The 23777-nt window shown below is 41.4% G+C and overlaps 1 protein-coding gene across 9 annotated transcripts; it reads left to right on the top strand.

The window, feature by feature from the left end:
• Positions 1-38: 38 nt before the first annotated feature.
• On the top strand, positions 39-22839 carry LOC100556457 (uncharacterized). Of its 9 annotated transcripts, XR_010002193.1 has the most exons (9): positions 39-1541; positions 4240-4305; positions 5258-5311; positions 6006-6069; positions 7876-7982; positions 13041-13602; positions 15091-15141; positions 19800-19873; positions 20426-20468. XR_010002193.1 is itself a non-coding variant. In XM_062968490.1 (7 exons), exons 2-6 carry the CDS (start codon positions 4252-4254, stop codon positions 13599-13601), a joined length of 837 nt encoding a protein of 278 aa, XP_062824560.1. In that variant the 5' UTR covers positions 39-1486; positions 4240-4251; the 3' UTR covers position 13602; positions 15091-15245. The 9 variants fall into 9 exon arrangements, 8 of the variants coding, with proteins under 8 accessions (XP_062824560.1, XP_062824559.1, XP_062824558.1 ...); XM_062968490.1 differs by lacking the exons at positions 19800-19873; positions 20426-20468 and having other exon boundaries at positions 39-1486; positions 5261-5311; positions 15091-15245; XM_062968489.1 differs by lacking the exons at positions 19800-19873; positions 20426-20468 and having other exon boundaries at positions 39-1486; positions 15091-15245.
• The last annotated feature ends 938 nt before the right edge of the window (positions 22840-23777 follow it).

Below are 23777 nucleotides of genomic sequence, written 5' to 3'. Positions count from 1 at the left end.
CTTGGGAGAGAAGAAGGCAAAGGCCAAAACTCCTCTGATCCAGTTATACTGAAAAAATCCTCAAAAGGATTTGGAAGGTGGAATATTTTGAGGGGAGAGGCAGTTAGCATTTGTGCTTTTCTTAATGAGGTTTTCACAGGCCACTAGTCAGACACTGAACAGCATATTGGCATAGCTGTCTAGTTTGAAACTACCAATCCTAGTGGCTTCTCTCTAGTTAAATTCAGCAGTACACCTAGAGTACTACTACATACTGTACTACTTTATGAATAGAATCAAGGGAGCTGGGCAGGGTAGAAGTAAGGACTCCAAAAAACTTGTGCATACTGATACCCTCAAATAATTTCAGAGCTTGTTTGCAAGGTACATTCCGAAAGGCCGTTTCCTTCATCTTGAGTGTGACTTGGTTCAATGTCATTGGGGCAGGTGTCCCTGGAATTTGAACATTGACCTCCCCTGGTTCATAGCTAAGACCACTATACTATGTTCGTTGTACAACTACGGCAGCAATAAGTTTTGCTTTATGGTAAATTTATTAAAAGACAAAAACATTAAAAGCTATTTCTTGAGTATGGGGTTGGAAATGAGATCATAGATCTGTAAGAGACCATAAAGGTCATCAAGTCCAACCCCTAGCAACAATCAAAACCTGACAGATGCTATTCAGCCTCTGTTTAAAAGAATCCACAGAAGGGGACCACTCATACAGCACATTGCACTGTCAGCTTCTCACACATAGGGGATTTCCTCTGCCTGCGCAGTCAGTTTTGGGATATTATATAAAGAAGAAAAGAAACCATATTCATAGAAAACAAATGGAATGTACAAGTGGAGAGTTGGATTTAATACTCCAGTTCTGGGAAGATGTAGCAGCAGTAACTGTGAGAATGAACTGTTCCAACCAAAGCTCTCCCTGTAGTTTTTTCACTGGGATTTTTGTCAGGGGTGTAAGATGAGTTGGCACATTTCTCCCTGCCCTGAGGATGCCAAGCTGCATCAATATGAGTATAGTGCCTAGATCGCAAGAAGTCATAGTCCCCCCCCCCTTCTGCTTTGGTCAGACCTCACCTAGAAAACTCCAGTTCTCGCTACGATTCAAGGATACTGACATGCTACAACATGTCCCCAGAAAGCAACCAAAATGATAAAAGCCAAGCCCTGAGGGAGCTGGGTGTTTAGCCTGGAGAAAATAAGGCTAAGATTGTTATTTGAAAAGATGTCACATTAAGGAGGGGGCATGTTCTCTACTCTGAGCAATCATGGATATGGAGCTGTTCCCTTGCCCTAGTACGCTTAAGATTAGTACAAAATACTGAATTTTGGAGCTGAACAAAAAGTGGAAATAACTTTGGATGTTAGCAATGATGTCATAATGCAGCATGTATCACAATGTCTTGTCACCATAGTCACAACTATGGAACAGATTGCTGTATCTTGTTTAAAAAGAGCTGGCATTTGAGAGCAAGAGACTTAAAATGTCTGCAAGGTAATACTGTTGTAAAACCTCTGCTTTAGATATGCAGCACCCTAGTATGCTAAAGGTAAGGTAAAGGTTTCCCCTGACGTTAAGTCCAGTCATGTCTGACTCTGGCGGGTTGGTGCTCCATTTCTAAGCTGAAGAGCTGGTGTTGTCTGTAGACACCACCACGGTCATGTGGCCAGCATGACTGCATGGAGCGCTGTTACCTTCCCGCCAGAATGTGATCTACTTAAATTTGCATGTTTTCAAACTGCTAGGTTGGCAAAAGCTGGGGCTAACAGTGGGTGCTCATTCCACTCCCCGGATTCGAACCTGCGACCTTTTGGACCGCAAATTCAGCAGCTCAGCACTTTTAACACACTGTGCCACTGACACTAAAATTAGTCAACACTGACAGCACAAATAAGATAACATAATGACATGTTTGGCTGACAACGTTGAAATAATTCCAAGTTAATTTATATGTTTGGATTTATAAGTAATATATTAGTGAAACCCCAGATTGGATATTGATTATTTAATACTATTGTCAGAAGAGTCTAGTGCAGTTTTCTAAAATCTAATCAGTTTGGATTGTGCAATCTGACATATCTGCTCAAAAGAAAGTCCCATTAAAAAAGATACTATACAGAGGAAGGTGGATATAGGATTGCATCCTTGTGCTCTTACTATGCAACATATAAACTATCTGTGTCTATGTTTAGCATTCTAGTCACCGCACCACAAATATCAGAACTTGAAAAGTTATTTTTTGAAGATAATTCCTGATTGAGAAGAGCCAGTGTGGTAAAGTGGTTTGAGAGTTAGACAACAGCGGGTGTATCTACACTGCAGAATTAATGCAGTTTGACAGCACTTAAACAGCCATGGGGCAATGCTATGGAATAATGGATGTTGTAGTCTGGTGAGGCATCAGTACTCTTCGAGAGAGAAGACTAAAAGACCTTGTAAAACTTCAACATTGTCAGCAAAGAATGAACTATACTAGGCCATTGTAGGTGCCCAAGGATGCCAACCGTGACACCTGACCTTTCTCAGCTCTTTTACATTCAGAGCAAGGATTTTTTTCCCGCTTCATTGCAATTTTGAGAAGCAGTCTTACCTGCCTTGGCAAAAAAAAATCTTTTAAGAAAAAGACTTCTACTCCCAGACCTCTCCAGCCAGCTTGGCTCTGGATAGTGTTGGTTTGTTGACAACTTTTACTTGGAACATAGTCCCAGAATGCAACTGTAAATGCCAGATTTTGAGCAGAATAATAGAAACCTAGATTTGGAAGAGACCACAAGGGCTATCCAGTCTAACCCCCTGCCATGCAGGAACATACAGTCAAAGCACTTCTGACAGATGACCACCTAGTCTCTATTTAAAAACCACCACACTTTAAGGCAGCATATTCCATGGTCGAAGAGCTCTAACCATCAGGAAGGGTAAAAAAGAATTCCCAGCTGGAAAAAAAAAGAAAATTCAGACTAGCAGTTCTACTGAATATTTTTTACAATACATGCATTGCATTGAAAAACTAAGTATGAGAAACGCTAAGTATGAGTAAAATTTTGTGTTTAACAATGCAAGGTCTCAACCGATAACACTAGATTCCAAATACTGACTATTGCATTTGCATGTTTTTCTTTATTTCCTTTATAAATGGAAAAAGACAAATGCCATGCACCTTGAATGTAAGTAGACCAACTTGCTCATGAAAATTGACCTGGCCCCTGTCCTAAACTTTAGACTTAGGGTTGACCTAAGTCTATCTGGTCTTTGGATGTCTCTTTGCTTACCTATGGTCTTATTAGATTGTCTAGATGGTCTTTGAAGGTCTCTTTGCTTAGCTATTGCCTTATGAGACTCATCTAGATGGCTTTTGGAGGTCACTTTCCTTACCTATGGTTTTATGAGACCATCTAGATGGCCTTTGAGGGTGCCTTTCCCTACCTAGGGTTTTATGAGATTATCTAGATGGCCTTTGGGGGCCCCTTTCCCTACCTAGGGTTTTATGAGATTATCTAGATGGCCTTTGAGGGCCCTTTTCCTTACGTATGGTCTTATGAAACCATCTAGATGGTCTTTGAGGGTCCTTTTCCTTATCTATGGTTTTCTGATGGCATTATGATATCATCTACATGGCCTTTGAGGGTCCTTTTCCTTACTGATGGTCTTATGACACCATCTAGATGGACTTTGGAGGTCTCTTTGCTTACCTATGGTCTTATGACATCGTCTAGATCTGGGGTCCCCAAACTAAGGCCCTCCAAGGTCATTTACCCTGGCCTCTGTCCTAAACTTCAGACTTAGGGTTGACCTGAAACGACTTGAAGGCACGCAACAACAACAATCTAATTTTGGACTATTTCATCATAGTCTGGCCCCCCAACAATCTGAGGGACTGTGAACCCTCCACTTAAAAAGTTTGAGGACCCCTGCTCTATCTCCTTGGGAAAAGTGACTAAAATGAAAAACAAATTGTTGTATACAAACCAAGTGATGAAAGAGTCACATCACGACTGCATGCTGTGTCACAATGGATGAAATCAACATCAGCCTCGAGGTCCTCTCCAGGAGATTGGGTTCCCAAGAGCCCTCCTTGGGGGGCACAAAAGTCAGGCGGGGACCCCAAAATGAGATCATTTGCATGGCTACAAAAATGAAAGGACATAGCGGATGACAGGATTGTAAAAAATTGTTGCCACTTTTGGATATGGGACCTTGGTAGAAAGTGTTTCTTGAAGCGGGATTTGCTTCTATTACTTTTCTTTTAGACTTCAACTCTGATGGATTTTGCTGCCGGTCCAGACTGGATGGAGGGACTAAGACACAGATTCATGGTAAACTATTTGTCCCCTGCTCCCAATTTTTTTTCAACCAGTAGTTCTTCACCGTAGATCAGGCATGGGCAAACCTAGGCCCTCCAGGTGTTTTGGACTTCAACTCCCATAATTCCTAACAACCGGTAGCTTTCTGTGCCTGCTCTAGATCAAAGTATTTCTAATTGTAATGTTTTAATTATTTTTTTAAAATTTAATACTTATTATTGTCTTCATTTGATATGGTCAGGCTTCAATTTATCTCTCTAGACATATGAGAGGAGTAAAAAAAAAAAAACAAGAAGTATCAGCTGAGAAACATATCCTTCTTCCAGACAGCTTTAGATGGATCAAACAGACACCTCACGGTGATGTAGACTAGGACCATCATAGTAAATTTTGGTCCCTTCTAGACTGCCATATAAAATCCAGATTATCATCTTTGAACTGGAATATATGGCAATGTAGACTCATATAATCCAGTTAAATTAAGATAATGTGGATTACTGTATCTGCTTTGATAATCCAGATCAGTTGTTCCCAAACTTATTTGGCCTACCGTCCCCTTTCCAGAAAAAATATTACTCAGCGCCCTGGAAATTATTTTTTAAAAATTGTTAATAGCAATTAAACAGAAAGATATATGTACCTATGGCCATCACCGCTCTCCTGGATTGCTGCAGCATCCACCAGGGGGCGGTAGCGCCCACTTTGAGAGTCACTGATCTAGATTATTTGGCAGTGTAGAAGGGGCCACAGTGACTGAAAAAGAAGAGGAAACAAAAGAAGTAAAGCCTGATTTGTGTTTTAACTATAATTGACCCAATTTTGAACTGAGTTCTTTGTTTTGCTGGTGGATGCGGGGAGATAACTGAGAGACGATAAATCCGATCAATAACAAGATAGATTAGTTTGTTGTGTGTTTGTAGTCAGGCATTTAACAGGCTACCTCTACTATCTCCTTCCACCAAAGCAGAATTGTACAGTGGAGCCTGGGACTCAGCCACCTTCCGAAACCAACTTTAAGGTAGGAATTATTGTTTTGCCAGAAGACTGGTTCCCTTCTATGTGGACGAATGAGTGGAGGACGCAAATGGAGACTTTATGAAATTTCAGGTTCTCTTTGATAGCTCCAAAAGGATATTTTCTGTGGAAAGGGATTTGGGAGTCGGTCTCCAACATCCTGGTGAACATACAAATACTGCATATACCAGGCATGGGCAAACTTTGGCCCTCCAGCCAGTAGGCTGTTAGGAATTGTGGGAGTTGAAGTCCAAAATACCTTGGAGTGCCGAAGCTTGCCCCTGCCTGTTATAAAGTATGACCCCGTATCCACAAGGGATACCTTCTGAGAGTCTTGGGCCTGAAGAATACCATATAATCACAATGGAGAACCTAAAAGTGTCCTCAAACAGTTCTGGGGAAGGGCATATTATTTTTTGCATCATGGATAACTGAAACCATGGATATCAAATCCATGGATAAGGGGGCCGTACCTTAAATGTCAATTCAAATAAAATTCCTACCGTATCCAATGGTTCTTACCTTCAAGAACTGTATTTTGACTTATCTTTCATTCTACTACTTATAACATTTTTCAAGCAGTTTCCACACATTTTTACAAGAATAGTTTAGCCAGAGACTTGTAAAGTGGAAGCGAATGAGATCTACTTTTGAAAGTATTGTTCTAAATATTTATAATGTAAACATTTCTGAAACAGGACACATTCCACATTCCTGCTGATGGTCTTCCAGGGAAAAAAGGTCAAATGGCTTCACAAATAGGTTTGTACATTTTTTTTCCCCGAGTTTGTGATCATTTCCATATGTCAAACTTTTGTTTTCTCTCCTTTCCAGGAGAGCAGGCTAAAATGCCATGTGAGGGAAACTGACTAAAATATCTATTCTAGCCAAAGACTGTATAAAGTTGTATGGCAAGGACATGTTGGCAAGACATTAATAGTAATTCTAGTCTTTAGGAAAACTGCAGCTGGAATCCTGTTAGTGGGTTATGATGGTGAGGCAATGTGCCGTAGTATTTTCAGCGTTGTACTGCAACTATGGAGACGAGGGTTGGATTTCCCTCTTGGTCACGAAAACCAAATTTAATTAGTATATTCTCTATTTCTTTATGGGTTTCCTGCCAGAATTTTTGTATCTTTTTACACCTCCACCACACGTGTATGAAGTCTCCTATGTGTTTACCACATTTCCAGCATTTCCCATCTCCCTTACCTTTGTTAAATTTCGCTAGTCTTTCTGGTGTGATGTACTATCTATAAAAGATTTTATACCAGTTTTCTTTCAGTTCCGTTGAGTATGTAAATTTTAGTTTCCTCTTCCATATCTTTTCCCAGTCTGTTAGATTTATCGTGTGTCCTACTTCCCTCGCCCATTTAGTCATGACCTCTTTAACTTGTTCTGCTTCTGTCTCCCACATTAGCAACTGTTGGTATAGCAATTTAATTGTTTTTGTTTCTATTTTTAAAATTCTGTCCCAGCAGGTATCTTTTACTTGAAAACCTGTCTTCTTATCTTCTTTGAAGCTTTCCTTGATTTGCCAATAGTTCAGCCAAGTCATTGTCAGTTGTAGTTTTTTAATTTCCTCATATGATTTGAGACTAATTCCTTGATTTCCCACATTTAGTATTTGTCTATATGTTAACCATCTTTCTCTTGGCAGTTCCCTCATGTGCTCCGCTTCCAGTGGAGAAAACCATAGCGGTATTTTCGTGTAAAACCTATTCTTATACTTTTCCCAGGTTCCTATGGGTGCTGCCCTCAAATAGTGATTCTTAAAAAAAATTCCTTCCTTGTTTTCCCTCTCCAAAGATAACTGTGCCAGCCTTTATTTAGGTCTTGTCCTTCAAGTGTCAGGGTTTTCCTTTTTTTAAAGAGCGGCCCAGTACTTGATCCAGCTCAGGGCTGCAGCGTCGTAGTACAACTGGAAGTCTGGAAGACCTAGACCTCCTCTTCTGGTGTCATCCTTTAGATGTATAAACCCTATACGGATGATCTTGGATTGGCCACACTCTCTTGGCCCCACAAAACCCAAGAATAGGTTGCTTTAGGATTGCCATAAGTCAGGTATGATTTGGTGGCACACAGCAACAACGAACTGAACTTGTGCCATCTCGACTCATTTCATGATTGTTGTCAGGTTCATTGATCCGGCCACAATGATAATCTCTCCTGAACCTACCTTGAAAGATACACTTCTGGGTCGGGGCACTATTTCTGGAACGTGGGGAACTAAAACCATGGATATCGAGTTGGTGGATAAGTAGTTGTATTCTATTTTAACACAGCAGGAAAAGGGGAAATAATAGAGCCACAATCAGAAACTTTTAAATCAGATTGGATATGCCCTGTAATTGTGATTCAGCTTGTTAAAGATTAGTCTTACAGAGAATGTGTAGCAATATGTTCTACCTAACTCTTAGGTGGTTACAGGGTCTCACCGTGGTAATCTTGGGCATTAGTTTCCATCTTGTATTTAAGCTGCTCAAAAGTCTAAAGAGAAAGCTAGCCTCCTCTCCTTAGACAGCCGTAACAATATGCTCAACAAGCGTTTCCTCCTCCGGCCTGCAGCAGATGACCGTCAGAATGAGAGGAACTGTGTCAAGGGTGCCTTCGGCGTCTCCACCACCACAGGATCCAGGAAACTCAAGAGGAGAAGCACTGCTTTCCATCACAAGGTGCCCCGCGGGTGCTCTCTGGTTTGGTGAGAGGGAAGAAGGGGTGCAAAGGCCTGTTGTATGTATGTAGGGAAGCACTTAAAAGATAGAAATGCTCGCTCTACTCTGTGCTCAAGCATTTTTCATCTCCAGCAACTCTCCCAACACAGTGCCATCTAGACAGTAAGGCTTTGCTATATATCATTTGTATTAGACAGACAATAAAGTCTGCTCCACTTGAATTTGTCACTACGGTCCTCTGTGTAGCCTGCCAACCATGGCTGTTGTTGCTTGTTGTAAAACAGGCTTTGACTTAAGGCAGCCCTATGAACTAAAGACCTCCAAGTCCACTGCTCAGGTCTTAGTTGAGTCTATCCATCAGTAATGGGAGTTTTCTTGTTTTGCTCTTGCCTTCCATTTTACCAAGCATTGTTATGTGTCATTCTTCTAATATGATCCACGGGTCTGATGATATAATGACTGAGATCTTACACAAAGGAGAAGGAATGTGTGAGTGTGAAGTTAGTAATCCACAGTGAGGCAGGACTGGGATAAAATGTGTATTTTGCTTCATTTTCCTAGCCTGAAAGTTTGCATGACTAAAGAGGATTGGGAGTAAAATACCATCGGCCCTCCACATTTGTTGCGGTAAGGGATGTAAGACCCCTGATAAAAATGGGAAAAACTTCATTTTAAGGAAACTCTACATCTTCCAGCACAACTGCTTGAAGTTAAGTCACACTGGAAGACCGAAAGATTCTTAGAAAGAACGTATTAATCAAATCCATGAATTATCAAATCTGCAAAGATTAACTGTATATAGGGCTAAACTTTATGGCATTACCACTAGCCACCAAGTTGTAGTCTTGAAGGAACTGAAAAAAACACCTGGAAATTCATGGTCTAAGATAATCCTGTGAAATGTAATGAGTAAATAGGTGACTTAAAGACTCAGGCTGGATCTACACTGCCCTCTATCCCAGGATCTGATCCCAGATACAGAGCCAATCTTAAGAAATGGGGACACAAAGTGGAGTCCACGACATGCGAGTGTGAACAACAGCAAATCACAGAGCACTTACTACAATGCAGTCTGAACTCAGCCACTTGCACAAAGGAGGACCTTCTCACAGCCACACCAGAGGCACTCCAAGTGCCAGCTCCTGGTGCAAGGAAATCTAGTATAATGCCAAGTTTTTAGCTTTGTTTGTGTTTTTAAATGCATGATAACTGTACCCTCAATCTGCTTCTGACGCTATAAATAAATAAACCCAAGATTATCTTCTATCCCAGATAATCTGGCAGTATAGACCCATAATCCAATTCAAAACAGAAAATCTGGGAACAGATCATGAGATATAGGGCAGTGTAGATCCAGCCTAGATCCAGCCTCATATACACACAACTGGAGTAACAGAGGTGTGGATCTCATCTGATCTTGGAAGCTAAGCGGGGTCAGCCCTGGTTAGTCCTTCAAAGGAAAGACCACCAATAGATCCCAGGTGCTGTAGGCTATATTCCAGAGGAGGGAACTGGCAAAATCACCTTTGTGTATCCAACAGGATTATGAACACATACCATGCCATTTCTACAATTTTTAGTGCTTTCCCCTGCAAACTAATACTTGTCCACTTTTGTCTCCTGTGGGTCTCCACTGATGCTCAAGTCCCATTATAGACAATAATGTGGTGAAATAGCATTCCTTATGTAAAAATGGAAAAAAATCAAGGTTTTTTTTTTGGAATTTAAAACCAACTATAATAATAATAATAATAATAATAATAATAATAATAATAATAATAATAATAATAACAACAACTTTATTCTTATACCCCGCCCCATCTCCCCGAAGGGACTCGGGGCGGCTTACATAGGGCCAAGCCCGGAACAACAATATAAAAACAAAAGCAAACAGCAAAAACAGATCAATCAACAATAAAACATCAAACAACAATAAAAACAGTCATAAAAGTCACACACAGAATAAAATCTTAAAATCCCAACGATCTGGGTCAAGGTGCAAAATTTGGAAGTTGTGGACAGTTAAATCCGTGGATGCAGAATCCATGGGTATGAAGGGCTGACTATATAACTCTTCAAACTTTTGTGTATTTATTCTTCATTTCCTCTTTAAAGATTTCCTGAATGTCATGCTTTCTCTGAACATTACATGTAAATTGAAAAAATGTGCTGGAGAATGGAGAATAAATGTACAACAGTTATCTTGGGAATCCAGGTGGCCTCCCTGCCCATTCACTAGGAATTGTCTGTAGACACGAATGGAAACTTTAAAGGAGGAGCGATTGAGCCACACGTTGCTCAATATTGCAGAAAAGCAAAAGGAGAATTTTATTTGCATTCAAGTTGGTTACTGAGCCATAATGTTGGAGACTATCCCGGAGGGGAAGTAAAGGAGAGAATTCCAGGAGAGCAATAAAACAAGGCTTTTATTGTTATCACAGCTGATGATAAGGCAAAACAGCCGTAGGTACCCACTCTAGTGGGTCCGTACCATGCAAATGGCCGTTGCAACATGTGCGTAGCAAACAAAGAATTTTATATCTCAGTATCTAAAATTGACCAATGGCTGAGGGTCTTCCTCACCTTCCACACTCACTTTGGCATAAGTGATACCTGTGACCTCACTTGTTGATTTCAAGCTAACTTTTGGTCTTGTAACATTCTGGAGAAAGGCACCAGCTCACAGGAAGGAAGGGGTATAAGCATAGGCAAAGCTACATAGGCAATAGTTTACTGTTTTCTGGCTTATGGTCCCTACAATAGGGATCATTAATAGATTACTCAAGTGAGACGAGAACTGATTTCCAAATGCCCCGACAGTGGTACAACATGGTACAGCACTGGGAGAGCCAAACATCGCGTGATAACAAGGCAAACATGGAACTCAATCATGGCAATTGTGGTATAACAATGGAAAACCCCGAAGTCTCCTGCAATTCATCTACGGCCTATTCCCAGAGAGGGAATTAGAGGTCAGTAGAAATGTGCAAAGGTTACGACTCTTTCTGCGTGCATGGCTGTTCATTCTCTTGAACGGGGCAGGTGGATAACAGCAAACCAAAGGAAGACCCAAATAAGAAAGCTCCAGACATTGGCAATTATTATTCCTTTTTCAGGCACATACTGGTAAGGCTCAACAGTTGCCTAAAGCTTGGAGGACAGCCCCAACTTTTGTGAGACAAAATAGGGTCTGGAATTCAGTAAGGGACTTAACATTTTGATAACTGAATGCCTGTGGGAAATGGAATAAAGTAGTATTGTAACATCCATTTCTTCTATGTGTTGTCTGTGAAATGCGCACATACGGTTTACCCCAGTGCGCTTGCGCAGGGGTAAACCATATGTGCGAATTTCACAGATCAACACTTGAAGAAATATGGTTACAGGTAAGCAACCTATACATTCAGCCAAGGGCTACAATGACATTTGTACATATACAAGGCAAAATATGAATGTATGTATGCATGTATGCTGGTTGGTTTGTTCCACAAAGGCTCATATATGGATCTTGATGGATCTGGGTCAAATTTGGCGCATGTACCCTTAAAATAATTGGGTATACGTGGATATATATGATGTGGATATATATGCTAGTTACTACATAAGGGAGCCAGCAAAACAACCATTGCACATTGAACTTGAAATCATGAGATCAAGCAAAGTCAAACTCTCCTGACCAGACAAATCAGAGAGAGATAGATGTACATTTCCATTAACTGTGTTTTATGAGGCCTCCTAAGCTGTCCAGCTGGTGACCTGGTGGGGAGTGACCATTGGCCCCAATCCAATGGTTTCCGGGGACTGACATTGGCATCATCCAGCGTCTCCTTCTTGTGGACATGCCCTACTCACCCCCCAGACATGTTACCGGGCCTCAGCTGATATCACAACTTGCTCCCTGAATCACGAGAACTGTGAGGAAGGGAGGGACCATTGTGCTTCTCCTTGAACTCATGTTTCTGCCTGGTTCCAAGCAACATCTGGTAATTTTGCCAAGAATTATAGAATCTTAGAGTTAGAAGAGACCACATGAGCCATCTAGTCCAATCCCCTCCTATGCAGGAAAAACACAAAATATTTCTGACAGATGGCAATCCAGCTTCTGTTTAAAAACCTCCAAGGAAGCATCCACCACACTCTGAGGCAGAGAGTTCCACTGCTGAACAGCTTGTACGATTAGGAAGTTCTTCCTAATGTTCTGATAGAATCTCCTCTCCTGTAATTTGAACCCATTGCTCCGAGTCCTAATTTCCAGGGCAGCAGAAAACAAGCCTGCTCCCTCTGCCTTATGACATCCTTTCACATATTTATACATGGCTATCATGTCTCCTCTAAAACCTTCTCTTCTGCAGGCTAAACATACCCAGCTCTTTGAGACGCTCCTCACAGGGCATGATTTCCAGACCTTTGATCATTTTAGTCGCCCTCCTCTGGACGCCTTCTAGCTTGTCAATATCTCTTTTGAACTGTTGTGCCCAGATTTGGACACAGTGTCCTAGGTGAGGTCTAACCAAAGCAAAATAGAGAGTTACCATGACTTCCCTCGATCTAGACACTAGACTCCTTCTGATGCAGCCCAAAGTCCCTTTGGCTTGTTTAGCTGCTGTTGGCTCATGTTCAATTTGTTTGCCTCCAAGATCTTTTCCACATGGACTATTATTGTCCTGTCCTTGAGGTTTTTGAAACTCTTTATCCCTGCCCCAAGGGCAGCAAGCCTTTTGTGCATTGGGTGAAGCCATGGCTCAATGCTTTGGAACTATGGGAGCTGTAGTTTGAAGAGGCACCAGCGCCCTTAGACAGAGAATGCTAAATATCATGAAAAACAACTCCCAGGATTTGATAGCATTGAGCTATGTTAGTTGAAGTCAAATTGCCTTAATGTAGAGAGTGTAGATGCACTCTCAGTTGTTGTTAATGACGATTACGTTGTATGCCTTTATGTCATTTCTAACTTATGGTAACCCTAGATGGTCTTCCCTCACACCTTCTTTTCTTCCATATGAATAAGTGGTGACATCTTGAATGTGTACGTTTTTTAATGTTGTTTTGTTTTGGTAGCCTTCAGATTCTGGTGTTAGTTTTTGGGAAGAGGTGTCCATTCATTCCACTTGTAACGCGAATGCTCCCAGTGACAGATGGCATCAAAGAGCTCGCTCTTCAGTCACAAACCTTAAAGAAGAATTAGAAGATGGAGAGGAAGGAATCTTTGAAAGACCAGGAACAGAGGTGTCTCCATCAAAAGGAGGAAGGCATTATGATATCGACATGGAAACAACCGGTGACATCCAGACGGCAAATGAAAGTCTCCGCCAAGATGGCGCAACCAACCTGCCACAAAGGCTTTCAGGGCCCTCGGAGCTTCCTAGAGGCTTGGGTTACTTTGCAGAGGCTCTGACGCTGGTGCCCAACCACTCCTTGATGGATGTTGAGCCTTCACAATGTTTAGGGTCGCCACCAAACACACGCTCGGCCCTCTTGTCAAAGCCTCTTCCTGCAGAGCCCAATGGAGACGTCGTCATGCGTGAGGAAAGGAAGATCAAGAAGTCGAAGGAGATCCCAATTTTAGACCGGGTTGGGGAAACCTTGCGGCAAAAGAAATTACGTGCAACTCAGGCGTGAGGTAGAGAAAAACAAACTCTTGGATAATATTACCCGGATCTACTTGAGTCTAACGCATTATCAAACCCAATGCGCTCCTCAATTTTCAAAACTCTGAGACCAAAAAATATGAGGGTTATCCAGAAAGTAGATTACGTTTTGGAATTAAAAATGAACAAAGTATAGGAGAAAACATTTACCATATGCAGTTGAAAGCCACACCCAAATACCACTTCTCAATATAGTCGCCATTCAAATCTAGGCACTTATCATAGCAATGAATGAGCTTGGCAACTCCTTCCCCACCAAACTCTGCCACTTGCATCCTCAACCAGCCGGTCACCCCTTCTTGCAGCTGCTATCCAGGATGAGTGTGGGGGAAAGTTGAGCGCAGGGATTTTACACGGTGGATGAGGAAACAACTCCTACCCAAAAGACTCCAGAATTCCACGTGTGCGACCCGCTGTGTGGGACTGGGCATCCCCATGAAACAGCAAAATCCCCGCACTCAACTTTCCCCCACGCTATGCGGCTGGTTGAGGACGCAAGCAGCAGAGTTTTGTGGGGAAGGAGTTGCCAAGCTCATTCATCGCTATGATAAGTGCCTAGATTTGAATGGCAACTAGGTTGAGAAGTGGTATTTGGGTGTGGCTTTCAACTGCATATGGTAAATGTTTTCTCCTATTCTTTGTTCATTTTTAATTCCAAAACGTAATCTACTTTCTGGATAACCCTCGTATAATGCACAGCAGCAAAAAGTACACTCTTTGTAGGTTATTTATTTATTTACAGCATTTATTTTCCGCCCTTCTCACCCTGAAGGGGACTCAGGGCGGATCACATTACACATATAGGCAAACATTCAATGCCTTTTAACATAGAACAAAGACAAGACAAACATAGGCTCCGAGTGGGCCTCGAACTCATGACCTCCTGGTCAGAGTGATTCATTGCAGCTGGTTGCAGCTGGCTTGCTCTCCCGCCTGCGTCACAGCTCGGGCCCTAAATTTGGCCAAAAAAGTTGCACAATCATTACTGGCTGCCTGTTTAAAATTCCTTCTTTAAAAACAAACATGTTAGAACCCCAAAGCTTCCAGTGATGGAAAAGAAAACCTTGGGGTGCACCTATGCTGTAGGATTATTCCACTTTAACTGTCCTGGAACAATGAGGTCTGTAGTTTGGCAAGGTTTCGAGCCTTCTCTGCCAAAGAAAGCTGGTGCCTCAGCAAACTACAAATCCCAGGATTGCATAGCATGGAGCCATGGTCATTAAATTAAGCGGCTGAGGGGGAAAAGGAAGGGGCCTGAGGCTGTTAGGAAAGGTGGAAGCTGAAGTCCAAAACACCTGGAGGGCCCAAGTTTGCCCATGCCTGGTGCAGATACATCCTGAATTAGAAAGAGCAATGGGCAGTTCTCCGTTACCTAGAAAAAGGTACCCAATTTTAAAATACTCTTAATGGTTTAATTTTGACTGGGTGCATTGATTGTACCACTTTTCCTTTTTTTGCAGCAATCCTGAAACGGATCACCCATCTTCTTTGGATTCTTTTCTACTTTCTGAGTAAGCTTGACTCTGCTGCGCATAATTGGATTTTCACAGCTTTCAGAAATAGCTGCGTTTTAAAATAGCTGCAGTGAAATAAAGCATACGTTGGGGAAGAAGAACCCTGTTAGTTGATTTTTTTCCCCCGTCTCCACGGCTAGACTCACAGCTGCAAAACAATTCGGCTTCAGTGCACTGGTCTGCCCTGCATTTGCAACCCATGCAGCCCTTATGATATGTATTGACAACCACACAATCCCCATGAGAAAAATTCAAGTAGGTGCTGGATGTGTGCCTCACCCCCTTTCCCCCGTCATTCATTTATTATGTATATGCAAATACAGGTACAGTAGAGTCTCACTTATCCAACATAAATGGGCCAGCAGAACGTTGGATAAGTGAATATGTTGGATAATAAGGAGGGATTAAGGAAAAGCCTATTACACATCAAATTAGGCTATGATTTTACAAATTAAGCACCAAAACGCCATGTTTAACAACAAATTTGACAGAAAAAGTAGTTCAATACGCAGTAATGCTATGTAGTAATTACTGTATTTATGAATTTAGCACCAAAATATCATGATGTATTGAAAACATTGACTACAAAAATGCATTGGATAATCCAGAACGCTGGATAAGTGAGACTCTACTGTATTCCAAAATCCAATTAATCTGTGGCTCCAAGGATTTTGGATAAGGGATAAGGGAGACTCAACCTGCAGTGAGAAGTCAGGCTTGATGTGCTCCAAGGCATGCCATTCATTTGTGTTATAAGCAGTTTTTGGGATCCTTCACACTCTTTTTCCAACACCATATTTAGAATGAGCTGATTTTTCTTTTCTTTCAGTCTTCTTCACTGTTCAGCTTTCAAATCCATGCATATAAGCCAGAAATACACATCTTTCCCCTATGCATTCTTCCTCCTCTTCCTCCACCATCCCAAGTCTTAAGTCTTCTGATACTTTGCCTATTGTATTGATTTGCAACGTTCGTATCACATCCTTCAGTTATATGACTTCATCACATATGTCTGTTCCCATTATTAACACAGTGTGACCCCAACAAGTGTTAATGGTAAATATAATTTTTAGATGCTCTTTTATTTATCGTGTCAGAAGCGAATTGAGGATACAGTTATAATGCATTTAAAAACACAAAGTTAAAAACTTGGCATTATACTAGATTTCCTTGCCCCAGAAACTGGTCACTTGGGAGTGCCTTTGGTGTCATTGTAAGAAGGTCCTCCATTGTGCATGTGGCAGGGCTCAGACTGCATTGTAGTAAGTGTTCTGTGGCATGATCTTCTCCACACTTGCATGTCATGTGGCCCCATTTCCTAAGATTGGCTCTGCATCTCGTGGTGCCAGAGCACTGTCTGTTCGGCGCCTTCCAAGTTGCCCAGTCTTCTGTGTGTCCAGGAGGAAGTTTCTCCTCTGGTATCAGCCATGGATTGAGGTTCCGGGTTTTACCCTGCCACTTTTGGACTCTCGCTTGCTGAGGTGCTCCTGTGAGTATCTCTGTGGATCTTAGGAAGCTGTTTCCTGATTTAAGGCATTGGCTTGCTGGGTGATATCCAAACAGAAGATTGGCTGGAGATGTCAGTGCCTTGGTCCTTTTATTACAGGCTGCTACTTTCCGACAGATGTCAGGTGGTGCACCAGCTAAACAGTATAATTTCTCCAGTGATGTAGGATGACGTAGACATCCTGTGATAATACGCCATGTCTCTTTAAGGACCACATTGACTGTTTTAATGTGGTGGGATGTATTCCACACTGGCATGCGTATTCGGCATCACAGTAGCAAAGCACAAGGGCAGATGTCTTCACAGTGTCTGGTTGTGATTCCCAGGTTGTGTCAGTCAGCTTTCGTGTGATATGATTTCTAGCACCTACTTTTTGTTTGATATTCAATGCTCTGAAAAGAGAGAACTATTGAACAAGCAGTGGTTCTTAACCTGTGGGCTGTGGCCCAGCAGTGGGCCACGAGAACAAAAATCCAGTCCGCAAACTTCCTCTTTAATTCATTTTATTTATTTTATTTCTGCTCCTTTCTGCAGAGCTGACCATTGCATTGGATGGACCACATCAGCTCTAGATTATTAAATACGGTTTTCTGTGGGAGAGCAGATGGCGACTGCTGGATGTCATATGTTCTGTCTCAGAAACTAGAGCTGATGTGGTCTATCCAATGCAATTTTCTGAATCAGCACCCTATATAACCAACCCAAATCTGAAGTTGACCAAAAACTGATTCATAACCCTTTTGGTACTAATGTTGGAAAGTGGTCTCTGGTCAAAGTGGTCCCTGGTCAAAAAAAGGTTGGGAACCACTGATCTATGGAAAGGGGTTTAATTCTACACTTCAGTTGAAAAAGTGACCTATAGTGGAAGTAGAACGTGAGTTTCTACCATCAGGTTTACAGATCAGGGTGCATCTATTCTGTAGACTCACAGCAGTTTGATAGATACCACTTTAACTGGTACGGCTCAATGCTATGGAATCCTGGGAGTTGTAGTTTGGTGAGGCACAAGCACTCTTTGGCAGAGAAGGCCAAAGACCTTGGGAAATCCCAACTCCCATGATCTTATATCATATGAGCTATGGCAGAAGAGGCTTGCTATTACTTTCCTCAGAGGCTGAGAGAGTGTGACTTTGGCTGGAGACAATCCAATGATTAATCCACTCTACTACACTGCTTCTATGAGAGTTCATCTACAGTTTATAATTAATGCAGTTTGATACCACTTTAATTCCCACGGCTCAATGCTATAGCGTCCTGGGAATAATAGTTTTGTAAGGCTTTTCTCCTTTTCTTCCCTTGATTCCATAGCATTGGGCCGTGGGAGTTAAAAGTGGTGTCAAACTGCATTAATTCCACGGTGTGGATGCACACTAAGACCCTGTCTACACTGTCATGTAATGCAGATTCGCTGAAACTGCACTATATGGCAGTGTAGAAGGGGTCCCATTTAGCTACAACTCTGGCTTTACTTGAAAGAGCCAAAGCCATTCCTTGTTCCTCTTTCACACCTGGCCTTTCCTAACGAAAGGGAGCTCCAAAGGGAATGGACACAGGTGCAAATAATTGAGAGTAAAGAGAGCCAACCTCCAGGCAGCATTGGAGGCTTTTGGGAGACAAAATGGCATCAATGGAGCAAAGGAAGAGAAGGAAAAAGTTCCACAATGGGAAGCCTATGGAAGGTATGGGGAACCAAATAGCAGAGTATGTGTACTTTTTGACTAATTCCAAGCTATAGTCCCAGGTATCTCCAGGTGCGGCTGGGAAAGAGCCCTTTTGAAAACCTTGGAGAGTTGATAATAATATCTTCAGTTCTAAGGTAGATAGAAGAGCAGGCCTAACTTTATGATATCTGCAGCAACCCTACTCTTTCCTTGACTTAGTATATGGAATCAAGTCTCAGTTTCGGGACAAAGTTGGGACAGAATTAAAATGACTGCCCTTAATCCAATTATTAGTTTTGAATGTATGTTTGGTGGGCTCTTGGTATTTGCTGGGGTTTGGTTTTAACACCCCTGCAGATAACAAAATCAGTGGATACTCAAGTCCCTATTATATATAATGACATAAATATATGGTGTCCCTTATATAAAATTGTTTTTTGGAACGTGTGTGATTGAATCCATGGATATGGAATATGTGGATACAGAAGGCCAGCTGTATGCATTTTCATAACTATATGTTTGATTTTGTTTTAATACTTATGAATCTATAGGTTTCAAATTGCAATGTTGTTAAGGTTGTGAGCCACTTTGGGTCTAAGGAAAGAGGCGGAGTACAAACAACAACAGCAACAATAATATAATCTCACTGTATCACAGGGAATTTGGTTAATCAATATTTCTGCAATTCTGCTTTAGCTGAATGCAGTGAGTTTTGTGTATGAATCAGGAGGCCTCAATTTGGCTCCAAACTTATTTTTTTCCCAGCTGTTTTCAAAATACGATTTAGTTTCTAATGTGTGTATATATATTGCTCACTGCCTTGAGTAGCTTGTGGGCAAGGCAGTGGATAAATTAATTAAGCTATAAATATAATAATCATTGTTTATTGTTAATTATTAACAAGGCATCTTAAAATAACTCACAATAATTAGTTAGATAAACACAGAATAAATATAAATAGCTGGAGTCAATTAAAATGCTTGATGGTAATGGAATATTGGTTCAAAAAAGTTGAAAATTAAACTACAGGTACAATAGGAAAAACATATACTTTGAAAGGCTGCTGCTATTGATTTAAGCCAGGCATGGGCAAACTTGGGCCCTCCAGGTTTTGGACTTCAACTCCCACAATTCCTAACAGCTGTTAGGACTAGAATTAATGTAAGGGGAAAACAGTTACCTTTACCTATATGTATATGTGGTATCTAATTGTTGCTTTTGTAAAGCCGCCCTGAGTCCCCTTCAGGGTGAGAAAGGCAGGGTACAAGTGTGGTAAATAATAATAAATAACCTTCAGGTCAGCAGTTCAGCAGCACAAGGGTTTAAGCCATTGTGTCACTGCAAAACCAACATTTCATATTGAAGTAGTTTATCCTTGTTGTTTAAATTCATGTCAAGAAATGAGGGCAAAAAGAGAAAGAAAGTATGAACCAGAAACCGGTCTTAAAAATCACTTTTCTAATAAAGTCGTTTCCATCCTTCTGTAGTGGGACCTTGTGAACCTTTTACAAGATCGAGAAAAAAATCAGCGGATACTGAACAATTCGCTCGCAAATATATGGTAAGAATTATGTTTAAAGTACTTATTTTATGAAAACAATACCTGTTTTAAGCCTAGGAGGCTCAGCTATCATTGGCATACACATCTGGCCCATTCATGGCGAGTAGAAAGATGGAAGGAAAGGATGCCAATTGTTTACCAAACCAGGTATTTATCGGTTTATCGATCCCAATCCCACTAGAGCTGCTTCGTTTTTGAGCCAGTAAGACAAATCTAATCATAGATCCTAATTAAGTTGGCTGCTTCTTGCAACTGCAAATTCATTTATTTACATTTTATTCCACTTTTCTCTCAATATAGAGACTCAACAGGGCCACGAGGTATATGTGTGCATATATGACCGGGATCTTTTCTTCAATCTTCCTATAACCACGTACTACTAAAAGTACTGTAGGAAATGCTTGAGGCATGAATGTGAACTGGGATGAGTAATTATGTGTAATGGCACCTATTTCTGTAGGCCTCAAAACAAATAGCCATAGTAATAGCACTTTGGGGAAAAGGTGTCACACAAAACAAATACATTAATACTGCCTTATGTTTTCTTGATAGCAAAAGTGCACAGTTGAATCCAGCACTGAATCTGAATCAGATGTTAACACAGAGGTAATGTGTGCCTGTATGTGGATGCAGTATATGAATGCAAAACCCCTTTGTACAGTCAAGCCGATAATTCAGGGAAATTCAAATATTCAAGCAGCGTATTGTTTAACAAACTGTTTCAGAAATATGCGGGAATGTGAAGAGAAGACTTAGGAGGTGACATGATTGCACTTTTTAAATACTGCATTTTTGGAATACTCATGTAATTCATGCAGGAATCCAAGCATAGTGCTCAGCCTGAATCTATGTTTCTGGACATTTCACAGATCTTTGCAACTCTCTCTAGTTCAGGCATGGGCAAACTTTGGCCCTCCAGGTGTTTTGGACTTCAACTCCCAGAATTCCTAACAGCCGGTAGGCTGTTAGGAATTCTGGGAGTTGAAGTCCAAAACACCTGGAGGGCCAAAGTTTCCCCATGCCAGCTCTAGCTTCACATTTTGTTCATTTGCCATCTCTATTGAGTAAGAGACATGAGACTGGAGGGAGGCTGAGGATCGGAGAGATTATATAGGAGACCTGATACAAGTATTTTTGGTTGGAAGCATAGGACATATATTGCGTACAGGAGATCTTCAGGGAGTCCTCTATCCACCGATTTCTACTTTACAAATGAACCAAAAGGAGTACTGCAGTACTGAAGGTAGAAGCGGGCAGCTGGCAACAAAAAATGTCAGATTTCAGAACATTTTGGATTTCCAGATGAGGGAAGCTCAACTTGCATTTAGGTTAATGAGATGTCGGTTAACTAACTTGAATTAAATGTGTTGATTGAAACAGGTTCTGTCCAACAAATCTCTGGAGAAAACAAATCTAACACAACTTCCAGTAAGTTTGCAACTTCTGCTTTCTGTTTTAAACCATTTTGAGTTCTGAATTTTGACACAACTCCTTTCATATTACTACTGGTAGTAGCAATAATTTCCCTACCACTGAAGCAGTGTAGAATAAACAAGATAAAACGTTGCAGTATGATCTCTGTACGTGCGGGACCAAGGAATATGGCTTCTCGAGGAATTTTCTAGGTCCTCCAGATGATTTATGGCATGCTTCACATTAATGGTTTTAATGTGATACGTCTTCATTATTTAGTTTTGTATATGTCTGAGTAATATTTGTGAGTTTATTATCAACTTGTCTACTGCTATTTATTGTCTATGTATTTGATGTGTTTACCTCTGTTGATTTAATTTTCCAAATTGTCATGTTTGATTTATATATATTTTTCTGTTGTAAGATGCTCCAAGTCCCCTTGGGGAGAGGGGGTGGAATTAATAATAATAATAAAGTTTCTGCTGGAAGTTACCATCATTTTCCCTGGCGGACCTTGCAAATTTCCAGATAGAATTCTGATAGATACTCCAAGGTGACTATGGTAACTTCCGGCGGATGTATTTCAATATTCCATATTTTCAAGTTTCTATTATCTGTGGTTTTAAAACTGCATTTAAAGTGAATGTAATTATTTAAGCGTGTTGTTAATTAACATTTTGTGTTTATCTGACTGTAACTCACCTTGACTCCTGCTTCTGATAGAAAGGCAGGGTACAAATCAAACAAAGGAATCATCTGATCACTGAAAATAAAGCTTTTTCATTATCTCAACTCAGTAGCCATGCCAACAGAAACTAGATTATATAGTACTGGCACAGGCAAACTTGGCCCTCCTGGCGTTTTGGACTTCAACTCCCACAATTCCTAACAGCTTGTAGACTGTTAGGAACTGTGTCCAAAACACACGAAGGGCCAAAGTTTGCCCAAGAATGGTATAGTATATTCCTTGAGGAATAGCAATCTTTAGTATACTTTGCCCGATCTTCTCTTTTGGAACTTAAATGTGCCTATTTTTTGTTGCTTTAGTTCTTGGATCCTTACGATGGCGATTATGAAGAAGTCTCGGGTGGCTCTGACTGTAGTCTGGGTTCCCTTGACTCAAGTCATAGTAAGGCAATTTTTCTGAGACGTCATGTCACTGAAGGAGAGTGTCATTCCACAGAACCGGTGATTCCAACCCTCCCAGGGCTACTCAAAAGTGTAACCCAGGAGGATGGACCTGCATCATTCAAAACAGCTACAACCTTGCAGTTGAACACAGAGCCCTCCTGTTTCACGGAGCCACCATCTTCCAAAAAGGGACTCTTCCAAGGGGCTTCCTCGGATTGTGCACGACCACAGCCCACGTCGATGGAGTGTGACGCTGGGTTGTGCAATGAGCCCAACATCACCAGGAAGCACAAGCGGTCTGTCCTAGAGAGCGTAGGGGAAACATTGAAGAAGAGACTAAGGGTGGCTTGAGCTATCCATGGGCTTAGATGTTCATATATTGAAAAGATGTCAAAACAATAAATGAAGTGGTAGAATCTTTATGGATTTGTTGCTTTTAAATCACAGAAGTTGCTACTATTCTGATAGCTACCTTCCTGTTCAAGAAGGATGTTTTTGAGTCTGTGGACTTCTTACAAAAGTGTTCTAGAGAAAGGCATGTGTACACTGAGCATACTAATGGAAAGTAATGGTTGCTTACCTGCAACCGTGTTTCTTTGAGTGGGGATCTGTGAAATTTGCACATATGGTATTGTCTGCGCCTGCGCAGTCAGAGACAGAACCTTCTAGAAAGCTCTTGATACATTTTGGCAGAAGCCCCGCCCCCTCTCCCCTAGAAAGAGCATCAACCTTGTAATGCAAGACGAAAGTGAGCGGAGTAGACCAAGCAGCCGCCTGAAATACGTCTTCCAGAGGAACAACCCTCAAAAGGCAGTGGGGGTTGCCACAGATCTGGTGGAGTGGCCTTTCACCTGCCCAAGTAAGTCATGACCAGCCAAACAGTAGGAAAAGCAAATCAGGATGGCTTTGGCGGCCTCCTCGCAAACCAGCCCCACTTGTAGGTACAGGTGGGGTGGTTTGTGAGTAACAGGCGGCAGCCAAAGCCAGTGGCCTTGAAGTCCATTGTTTGTTTTGTATAAATACAACTGGAGGGAAATCAAAGCATTGCGGGCTGTATGTTATTCAATATGTCTATATTCTTCTTAAACTGAAGTGTCCATAACTGAATGCAGTATTCCAGAGGAGGCCTGAGCAGAGCAGAATATTATGCAGCCATTACTTCTCTCAATTTGCAGACTAAAATAGCTTTCTGTGTTGCAGCATCACATTCCTGGCTTATGGTCAACAATATGACTATAGACATCTTTCGGGAGTGCTTTGATTGTGCTTTTCCTGCATGGCAAAAGGTTGGAACTGGATGGCTTATGCGGTCTCTTCCAACTATATGATTCTAATAACATGCAGAACCACTCAGCCATAT

The sequence above is a fragment of the Anolis carolinensis genome, chromosome 1 (genome assembly GCF_035594765.1).
Source record: "Anolis carolinensis isolate JA03-04 chromosome 1, rAnoCar3.1.pri, whole genome shotgun sequence".
Taxonomy (NCBI): Eukaryota; Metazoa; Chordata; class Lepidosauria; order Squamata; family Dactyloidae; genus Anolis; species Anolis carolinensis.
Note: the sequence above shows the minus strand (reverse complement) of the source record. Positions and strands in the feature narration are given on the sequence as shown.

Bases quoted from the DNA above. Each gene is read 5' to 3' on its own strand.
- LOC100556457 (XM_062968485.1), top strand. From the start codon at position 1,518: ATGCAGCACCCTAGTATGCTAAAG. The intron at 1,542-4,239 runs GTAAGGTAAAGG...CTTTTCTTTTAG, and splicing joins AGCACCCTAGTATGCTAAAG to ACTTCAACTCTGATGGATTT. The intron at 6,070-7,875 runs GTTTGTACATTT...TCCGGCCTGCAG, and splicing joins TCAAATGGCTTCACAAATAG to CAGATGACCGTCAGAATGAG.